The sequence below is a fragment of the Alexandromys fortis genome, unplaced genomic scaffold, assembly GCF_014885135.2.
Source record: "Alexandromys fortis isolate MF-2015 unplaced genomic scaffold, M_Fortis_MF-2015_v1.1 scaffold_9, whole genome shotgun sequence".
Classification (NCBI taxonomy): Eukaryota; Metazoa; Chordata; class Mammalia; order Rodentia; family Cricetidae; genus Alexandromys; species Alexandromys fortis.
In genome coordinates, this window is record NW_026067892.1 from 22111477 (window position 1) to 22122244 (window position 10768).

At 39.0% G+C, this 10768-nt stretch overlaps 1 protein-coding gene and 1 pseudogene across 1 annotated transcript in view; both read left to right on the top strand.

Annotated features, from left to right (window-relative positions):
- The window catches only part of LOC126499201 (zinc finger protein 120-like), a 12172-nt gene extending 9371 nt beyond the window's left edge, over positions 1-2801 (top strand). Inside the window, exons 2-3 of the mRNA XM_050138323.1 lie at positions 2414-2540; positions 2737-2801. Of these exons, the coding sequence (XP_049994280.1) occupies positions 2414-2540; positions 2737-2801 (192 nt within the window). The remainder of the gene's footprint in view (positions 1-2413; positions 2541-2736) is intronic.
- A 1245-nt stretch (positions 2802-4046) lies between these two features.
- Positions 4047-6569, top strand: LOC126502114 (zinc finger protein 709-like; annotated as a pseudogene).
- The last annotated feature ends 4199 nt before the right edge of the window (positions 6570-10768 follow it).

Sequence of the window (10768 nt, forward strand, 5' to 3'; positions counted from 1 at the left end):
TATATGTATGTATATGTGTGTGTATGTGTGTATATATATGGGTCTGAGTTCTCACCATCAATGCACCAGCCAAAGCTGGATCGATTTATTCTATATTCTGAACTAGTCTATCTCTGATTGGATATATCAGTTTTTTTCCCCAATCATCCTGTAAGTAACATAACTTTAAAGCTTACTCTCCATAGTTGGTACTGTTTAGACCCTGTGCTCATGTCCTCTTAACGTCCTACAGTATTGGCATAGCCATTAGAAATGAGGGCATATCGGATTTGTGAGATCTACTAAATTCCCTGCTCATAGACTGTTCCCATCAACTCCTGATGCCATGAAACACTAGCGTTTCTCCTAGACTCCTGTGGTTAAAATCATTCTCTCTAGAACATTTAGGTGAATTTGTAATGTCAGGAAATACCGTGACTCTTTCAGGCTTTTCATCAGGTGTCTTGAAAAGCACCTTTCTCTTCTTCCGAAGTCTCAATTCATGGTCACACTTGAAAGAAATATCAAAGCCTTCACAGACTGAACAAGGACCACTGTCTATTTTTCAAGACATCCCCTCTGGCTCACCCAGAGGAGAGTCATCAGGAGGAAGTTTTCTTTTCCAAACAGCGATTTCATCTGGAGCTCTGAGGAAGTGATACTAGGGGCAGCCAGCAATATGGGTTGTGTAATGAAAGCAAGGAGAGCAGGTAGCACCGGTGTTCCTGGGGTCATGGCCAGAGTTGTGCAGGGAACTGTCCACAGACTTTACCACAATGGGCCCAGTTCTCCAGTGATAGAGACCAGCTTCAACAAATTACCATTTTGTTACCATTTACCAGGGTAGGGTTACCGGGAGTGAGTTAGTGATTACTGAAATTGCCTGTACTTAATTTCCATTTGCTTAAAATACTCCAGAGCAGAGAAGGCAGGAGTAAGAGAAAAAAAAAAAAAAAAAAAAACGCACTAACATAATACTAGGAACAGACCAGTTGGAAGTTGCAAGCTACATTCTTAGTTAAACATTCTGTCTAATAACAAGACAGGTAGTGCTCACACCCCAGACCAAAATGGAACCCATGGTTTATCTCGCCAAATGACTAGGAACTAAGTTGGATCCTTAGGGTTTTTTTTTTTTTTTTTTTTTTTTTTTTTTTTTTTTTTGAGGCAGAAACAGATCTTTTTCTCTACATCTGAAACACAAAATCGGGATATTAGCCACTCCTGTTGACAATAACCTTGAAAGAGCAGAACTCTCAGATCTAAATCTACTTGGTGGGACCTTTGAGGTAGAAACAGATTATAACCTTGAAGGAATGGAAAGACGCCTCAACACTCTGACCTGAAAAAAATCTATGACCTTCAGGCAAGGTGGAAATGGGCTCACATTTCTGGACCTCCATACTTCAGGCCCTTGCAACAGGTAGAATCTGCTCATGGTATTCTCAGGCCTTGTCCCCTGAAGAAGTGACATGATTCCTGAGATGGCGCCAAGATACCAAGTAAAGAAGGATTTAAAAATAAGGGGATGCTTTTTTAGATGGAATATTGACTCTACTGAATAGTATTACTGAAGACTCATTCAGGTGTTTAGTGAAAATGAAACTTGTGTGGTAGAAAGTAAGGAAAAGTCTGTTTTGCAGAGAAAATTAGCACTAAATTGTGTCAGAGGGCCGTCGTATGGTGATATGGAGGTTGTAAATTTCAAGGTGTTCAGTGCCATTGAAGTGAGGCTCAGCACTGGATGCCTAGGAAGAACTCCATCCAGCTAAGCCTTCACTCTATGCTAGGAAGAGAAAAAGATTCCGATCTCATGTAACCAACTTCATACTGAATCTGCTGTAACTCGGTTCCAAGTATGGCAGGGTTTATTACAACATAGACCCAAAATTAGCGTGTATCTCTGTGGTTTTATCGTTTTTGTATACCAAAAAAGATGCAGAATTTGAAGTCATGGATTCTTGGTCTGTGATTGTATTTCAGTACTGTTACAGGCATCTGTGTTTGCCAAAAATATACATTTTGACCTGGTTTCCCTTGAGATAAATCACTCTAACAAATAAAAAGATAGGTACATCAGCTTCTGCCTTCTAAGTTTTGGAATTAAATGCATGAGTCAATGCACCAAGCATGCGTATTATTTTTTTTTTTTGTTGCTTGTTTTTGTTAGTAATCAGACATACAAATTCTCTGACATTTACTGAGTATTGCATTTCTCTTGCAAGGCATATCTCATTTAAACGTTGCAGAAATAACAGAGGTGAGCCTTCTATTCAGCTTCCTTCTGTAATGATGCGGTGATGGCACTATAATGTCCCTGTCATAAAACAAGTGTAAGAAGTACCAGAATTAGGTGACTGTACTGTCAAAGACATACATTTACAGTGTTGTTGGTATCACCCCTTTTGTTTTCCACATGTATGGGATATATTAGAATGCAGTGACCTATGATGATGTGCATATTAAATTCACCCCGGAAGAGTGGGCTTTGCTGGACCCTTCCCAGAAGAATCTCTACAAGGATGTGATGCTGGAGACCTTCAGGAACCTCACTGCTATTGGTAAGATGGTGAAATTTACTCACGTTTTAACATAAGGGGACAAGTGTTTCCTGGTTATTGAGGGTCTTTTAAAATTTGGATTGATAAACACGAAGAGTGTGGTGAATAAATCATTTATGGTGCTAAGGTTTATTAAAGATAATACCTTAATTTTTCTCAATTTCCAATAATATATACCTTCTGGTATTATTTTTAGGCTACAATTGGGAAGGTCATGATATTGAAGAGCATTCTCAAAGTTCGAGAAGACGCGGAAGGTAATTTACATATGCAAGATTTTATACATATGCATTTGAAAAAATACTAATGTTTCCTGGATGTTTTAAATGAAAGTAACAATATAAAAAACCCCAACTTTAAACTGTATTGATGATTATTAAATTCTCCAAGAGCTATATAACTTATTGTCACATAGGAAATTTGTGTTTGCAAGGCATTAAATAAGACAAGGAAGCAGTGCCTTAACAGTTATCACCATCTGAGTCACAGCTGAGGGAGAGCTGTGCTGTAGAACTGCCCGCCTGTGTAGTTTGGTACCACTCTAATTGCAATAGGTGTGCGCTTTAACAGGTGATAAGTATGTGTCCAAAACCTGCTGCGAAGCAAACCGTCCATAGGAGAGCTAGTATTCTAAATACTGGTGATGAGTATGCTAAGTATATTGAGGTAGGTAGATAGAGTCAGGGGACAGTTTTTGCAGAAGCTGGAAAAATCAATTACTTATAACCTTGAACCACAATCATCAAGTCCAGCTTCATAGAGAATACATTAACAAACTAACAATTCAGAAATGCTTACAAGTACTAGGGATTTGTAAACCCTTCTGTTTGTCATGACTCACTTTGCAAATGTAGTATGAGACTCACATTCTTGGAAAATATATGAATATAATAAGTGTGTTAGTGCTCTGAGTTTTTCCAGTACTCTTCACATATGTGGAAAATCTCATATAGAAAAAAGATGCTCTGAATACGAACCATGTAATAAAAGCTTACCATGAAAGGCACCTTCAAAGATGCAAAACAACCCTTAATAAAATATAAACCATGAGTTTAAACAAAGTGATAAAACCTTAACTTCTGAGTTCTCTTTAAAATGTTACGGCTCAGAAGCTAAGAGCACTGATTGTTCTTCCTGAGGTCCTGCATTCCATTTCCAGCAACCACATGGTGGCTTACAACCAATTGTAAGGAGATCTGGTGCCCTCTGTACTGAAGTGAACAGGCAGGAGGAATATTGTACACTTAATAAAATTAGACCAAACTGTAAAATTAATTTATACCGGTGTAGGGGGCTGGAGAGATGGCTCAGACGTTAAGAGCACTGACTGCTCTTCCAGGGGTCCTAAGTTCAATTCCCAGCAACCACATGATGGCTCACAACCATCTGTAATGAGACCTGGCACCCTCTTCTGGTGTGTGGGCATACATGGAGGCATAATGTTGTACACATAATGAATAAATAAATTAAAAAAAATTTATACCGGCGTAAAGATTTACCAGTGTAATGAACGTGGTAAAACTTTTACTTATGCCAAGTAACCTTCTGAATGCAGTTAATGTGTTCATTCCTTTACACATTACAGTCCTCTTGAACGGCGTGAGAGAATTCACACGGGAGAGAAGCCCTGTGAAGCTCTTCAAGATGATGAACCCATCGCATATCGTAGTCGGCTGCGACTACATAAAAAAGCACATACCAAAGAGAAGCCCTGCAAATGCCATCAGTGTGGTAAAGCTTTCACATTTCCCAGTCTTCTTCAAATGCATACAAGAACACATACAGGAGAGAAACCTTACAAATGTAAGCAGTGTGATAAAGCTTTTGCATATCCTTATTATGTTAAAATTCATGAAAAAATACACACTGGAGAGAAACCCTACAAATGTAAGCAGTGTGCTAAAGCCTTTATGTTTCCCAGTGATCTTCGAAAGCATAAAAGAACACATACTGGAGAAAAATCCTACAAATGTCATCAGTGTGGTAAATCCTTTATACATTCCAGTCATCTTTACAGGCACGCGAGAACACACACTGGAGAGAAACCCTACAAATGTCATCAGTGTGGTAAAGCTTTTACAGCTTCCAGTGAACTTCAAATACATAAAAGGACACATACTGGAGAGAAACCTTACAAATGTAAGCAGTGTGGTAAAGCTTTTGCATATCATAGTTACATTCTAAGTCATGAAAGAACACATACTGGAGAGAAACCCTATGAATGTAATCAGTGTGGTAAAGCCTTTGTACATCCCAGTAATCTTCAGAGGCATAAAAGAACACATACTGGAGAGAAACCTTAGAAATGAATGTAATTATTGTGATAGAGTTTTTGCATATCCTCATAATGTTCTAACTCATGAAAGAACACACACTGGCGAGAAACCCTTATGAAGGTAATCAGTATAGTAAAGCCTTTTCACATCAGAGTCTTCTTCAAATACATAAAAGTACCCCTATATGGGGGAGAGAAAAATTATCACTGTAATCAATGTGATATAGCCTTTATATATCACAGTAGTCCTCTAAGGCATAAAAGAAGACATAGTAGAAAGAAACCCTATGAATGAAATCAGTGAAGTAATACATTTGCAATTCATATCAATCTCCAAAAATAAAGGAACACATACCGGAAAGAAACCCAATGAATGTGACTAATGTTGAAAAGCCTATGTAATGTATCAAAAGTCTTCAAAATCATGAGAGAACATACTATACAGACACCTTATAAATATAGTCAGTGTGATATTTTTTATTTTATGGTACTTTTTCTATAAGAATAAGGTTTTAGTGAAAAATTGGTAAAACCTTTTCATATTAAAGTATTCTTTGAGGAAGTGTAAAGAAATACTGAAAAGATTCTAACTATTTCTGATTTTGTTAATGTGGATGTTCTCTCTCTGCCTTTTGGTTAGGTTGGATAAAGGTTTGTCTTTTATTATGATACTATAAGTAAAATCTTTTCTCACTTTCCATAGCTACCCCAATCTCCCTCCCTCCCCTTCTTGCCATCCCACACTTCCACTCACCTCACCCTCATCCACTTCCCAGAACTGGTTCGGCTTCCCCATGGGGAGTCTACAAAATCTGACACTTCAAGCCAAGACCAATGGACTCTGTCCTATATCTAGGCTGAGCAATGTATCCTTTCAAAGAGAATGTGCTCCCAGAGGCCAGATCAAGCACTAGGGACACACTGACACTGGTCCCAGAGAAAGTCCAAGCTTCATAATTGTCCCTTACTTTCAGTGGGCCTAGTTTGGTCCTATGTAGATTCCCCAAGTTATCAGTCCAGAGGCAGTAAAGCTCTCACTAGCTCTACTCAACTGTTTCTGTGGATATTACTAATGTGATCTTGACCACTTTACTCATCACTCCTCCCTCTCTTGGGCTGGTCTCCAGTAGTCTGGCCCAGCACTTTGCTATAGATCTCTATCTGCTTCCACGAGCTGCTGGATAAACATTCTATGATGAAAATTAAGGAAGTCATTAATTTGATTACAGGGAAAAACCAATTTAGGCATCTCCTCCACTGTTGCTTAGGGTTTTAGATGGGGCTATGCTTTTGGATTCCTGGGAGTTTCCCAAGAGCTGTGTTTCTCACAGGCCCTTCAACAAGTCCCTCAGTCTAGATACTACTTTCCTTTCTCTCCCTCTCTGTTCTTCCCCCCTTTGAGCATCCCGTTCCCTCATGATCTCCTTCTTCCCCTTCTCACCTCCCCTTGCACTCCCTCTACCTTATTCCCCCCAACTCCCAATTTTCTCAAGAGATGTTGTGTGTGTCTCCTTCCCAGAAGGAACCATGTTTATTTCTTTCTGGGTTCTTCTTGTTATCTGACATCTCTGGAACTGTGGTGTATAGGATGGTTATCCTCTGGTTTATGTCTAATACCCATTTATGAGTGAGTATGTACAGAGTCTATCTGGGTCTGGGTTACCTGACTCATGATGATTATTGAAAGAAAATGTGGCATATTTGTACAATGGAGTACTACTCAGTGGTAAATAAACAATGACACCTTGAAATTTGCATGGCTTCCTATTTTTTCAAAGTCAGTGTTGTTAAGAGTTTTCCCATTTTCTTTTATCGTTTTAAAAAGTTAAACATTGATATTACTTTTAAATTTATTATTCTATACAAGAAACTCTGCTCGAATCACTATTTGTTTCTGTTCCCCAATGGTTTGCAGTCATTAAGAACTTCAGTCCCCTTTTCTACAGTGGTTGTTATTTATTTCTATTTTGAGCAATGTCAGTGTCACATGTAAACCTATGCTCGACACATATGTAAAAGAAACATTACTATAACTTAAATGGCATATCAAACCCCACATGCTAATAGTAGGAGATTTCAATACCCCATTCTCCACAATGATTAGGTCAACCAGAAAGAAACTTAACAGAGAAATAAGAGAACTAGCATGATGCCAGGCGGTGGTGGCGCACGCCTTTAATCCCAGCACTCGGGAGGCAGAGGCAGGCAGATCTCTGTGAGTTCAAGACCGGCCTGGTCTACAGAGCTAGTTCCAGGACAGGCTCCAAAGCCACAGAGAAACCCTGTCTCAAAAAACCAAAAAAAAAAAAAAAAAAAAAGGGGGGGGAGGGGAGGGGAGTTGGAAGCATGCAGATTTACCAGTATTTTCTGCATTTGGGATTGCCAACGTTCAATCAGTTAATCAATTATATGTGATGCAAAATGCTCTAGGTGGCCATTTGTTGGGGTCCAAAGTCAAGTTTGTGGGCAGGAGACTAACATTTCCTCATTGAAATATTAGGTCTGCATCTAGGACAGAGATTCTATTCTCTTGACAGAGGGACTTTTTCTCTTAGCAGATCTTTAAATTTTCTGCTTCCTAAGGCCCCTGTAAACACTTAACTTCAAAGATCAGAGCTCCCAAAACAGTTATGTCATCTTTGGCCTCTACCAAGGACGAAACTGCTCAGCATCCCAGTGACATATCTTTAGACAAGAAAGCAACCAGTTTTATTCTTTTTGGTCTTCGTACCCTAAACTGCCTCACTCATTTCTACCTCCAGTTCCTATCCCACCTCCCTCTGAAGAGGTAACCCTAACTGCTATTGTGGTCTTGGGTTGATGTTCTATATGGCTTACAGACAGCTGAATTTGATGAATCTGGTGGCAGTACTGGGATACCATTCTAGAGGGCCTCTCATAAAGTGGAAATTCTCAGATATTGACAGGAAAAGAATTCCTTTACTGGTGTCTCAAAAGATCTGCAATGTCCAAAGTCCATAAGATTTTCCTTATGGATTCACAGTACCCCCCTTCTCTTAGATACTTTTCTATGACATCTATAATTTGGGTCCAGAGTGAGGGACCCACGATCAGCTTTCATACACTTTCATGGCCGTTTCATAAGTCAGATGTCAGCATGGTGCCCTTCACACATGGTGCCTCTCAAGGTCAATTGAGCAACTAGTCTTCAGGGGACACTGGGTATGAGGTGAATGTCAGACCCTTCTAGCCTTTCTTTAAGCAGTTGTCTATCAATGTTGAGGATAAGCCAAAGGCTTTGCTTTATGTATAGTGGGTTCCTCTGAAGCCTTGAAGAAACTTCTTTTCCACATTACCCCTCATATTTGTTGACTGCACAATGTTTCACATACATGAAAAGGGTCTCTATGGCCTCCTTGACAAGACAGCAAGTGATCAATTGTCCCAGGGACTTAGACCTTATTGATCTTTTAGGGGAGGGGAGAAATATTCTCTGTTTTCGTCCCTCTAAGCACATTAGAATAGCCTCTAGGAATGACTATGAAACACCCAGAAGACCTGTTTTCACCAGTTCAGTACTTTGAAGTACTGTATAATATTTTGGTAGCTAACAATCTCAAAGGAGCTCTGAAACACAGGCTGCAAATTCACAGTGAGGACCAAGAGAGGAACCCTGAAGCACAGGCTGTGACTGCAGAGAGTGGACCAAAAAAGCAGACCAAGAGAGCTGGCCGAGAGACCTCAGTGGTTCCCTGAGACGGACAGTGACAGTACAGGGCAGACCAGGAAAAATTCCCAAAAACACTGCAAGGGTAGGCAAAGAAACTGCTGGCAACAATTGGAGGAACAGATGGGTAGGAGTCAATGCAAGAATTCATCCAACAACCTAAAATGCCATATGGTAACACCAGAACCCAGTGGTCATATAATGGGAAGACCTGATCATCCTAAACCAGAAGGAAGAGAAGAAAATGATTTTAAACATAATTTTATGAGGATAATTTAAAGAGGAAGTGAAAAATTCCCTTAAAGAAATGGAGGAAAAGACAAACAAATATTGGAAGAAATCAGTAAATCTGTCAAAGAAAACCAAGAAAAAAAAAATCAAACAGGAGAAGCAAACAGTTCAAACAGTTCAAGACTTGAGGACTTAAATAGAAGCAATAAAGAAAACACAAACCAAGGGAATTTTGAATACGAATAATCTGGATAAATGAATAGGAAATACAGAGGGCTGGAGAGATCCAGAGGACCTGAGTTCAATTCCCAGCAACCACATGGTGGCTCACAACCACCTATAATGAGATCTGGCGCCTTCTTCTGGCCTACAGGCAGGATACTGTATAAATAAATAAATAAATCTTAAAAAAAAGAAATACAGAGAAAAGCATAACCAAGAGAATTCAAGAGATGGATGGGAGAATTCCAGGTGTTGAAGATACTGTGGAGGAAATAGATTCATCGATCAAAGGAAACATCATATCCAAAAAATTCTTAACACAAAACATCCTGGAAATCGGGGACACCATGAAAAGACCAAACCTAAGAATAATAGGGATAGAAGGAGAAGAATTCCAGCTCAAAGGCACAGAAAATATATTCAACAAAATCATAGAGAAAAGTTCCCTAATCTAAAGAAGGATATCTCTATGAAGGTAAAAGAAGCTCACAGAATAACAAATAGACTGGACCAAAAAAAGTCCCCTTGCAACATAATAATCAAAACACAAAACATACAGAATAAAAAAAAAGAATATTAAGACATGGAAAGGAAAAGGCAAGCAACATAAAGGCAGAGCTATCAGAATTACAAACAATTTCTCAATGGAAAACATGAAAGCCAGAACCTCCTGGAAAGATTAGTGCTGCAAACACTAAGAGACCCTGGAAGCAAGCCCAGAATATTATGCCCAGCAAAGCTTTCAATTACCATCAATGGAGAAAACAAGATATTCAATGACAGAACCAGATCTAAACAATATGTATCCACAAATCCAGCTCTGGGGCTGGAGAGATGGCTCAGAGGTTAAGAGCATTGCCTGCTCTTCCAAAGGTCCTGAGTTCAATTCCCAGCAACCACATGGTGGCTCATGACCATCTGTAATGCCCTCTTCTGGCCTGCAGGCATACACACAGACAGAATATTGTATACATAATAAATAAATATTTAAAAAAGAAAAAAAAATCCAGCTCTGCAGAAAGTACTACAAGGAAAACTCCAAACAAAGGAAGCTAACTGCACCATCAAAAATACAGGCAACAGACATCTTCACACCAGCAAACCTCAAAGTAGAGAAACACACAAACACTACCACTGAAAAATAACAGAAATTAGCCATCACTGGTCATTAATATCTCTTAATATCTCTTAACATCTCTTAATATCAATGGACTCAATTCACCTATAAAAAGGCACAGACTATGAAAATGTATATAAAACAGGATGCATGTTTCTGCTGTAAACAAGAAACACACCACAACCTCAAAGATAGACAGACATTACCTCAGAGTAAAGAGTTGGGAGAAGATTTTCAAATCAAATGAACCTAAGAAACAAGTAGGTGTAACTGCCCTAATCTGTATCAAAATAGACTTCAACCTAGTCTCAATCAGATAAGATGAAGAAGGGCACTTTATACTCATAACAGGAACAAGCCATCAATATGAAGTCTCGGTCTTAAACATCTATGCACCAAATTCAAGAGCAACCACATATGTAAAAGAAACATTACTATAACTTAAATGGCATATCAAACCCCACATGCTAATAGTAGGAGATTTCAATACCCCATTCTCCACAATGATTAGGTCAACCAGAAAGAAACTTAACAGAGAAAAAAGAGAACTAGCATGTCATGACAATACCCTGTGGGCCTACAGACAGGGTCTAAATTCATCTTAATGAACACTGAAGACCTTGACACAAAACTCCTTTTCAAATCAGTTTAACATGAAGTGGTTCAAGAATTAATATTTTTTATGGCACACTGGA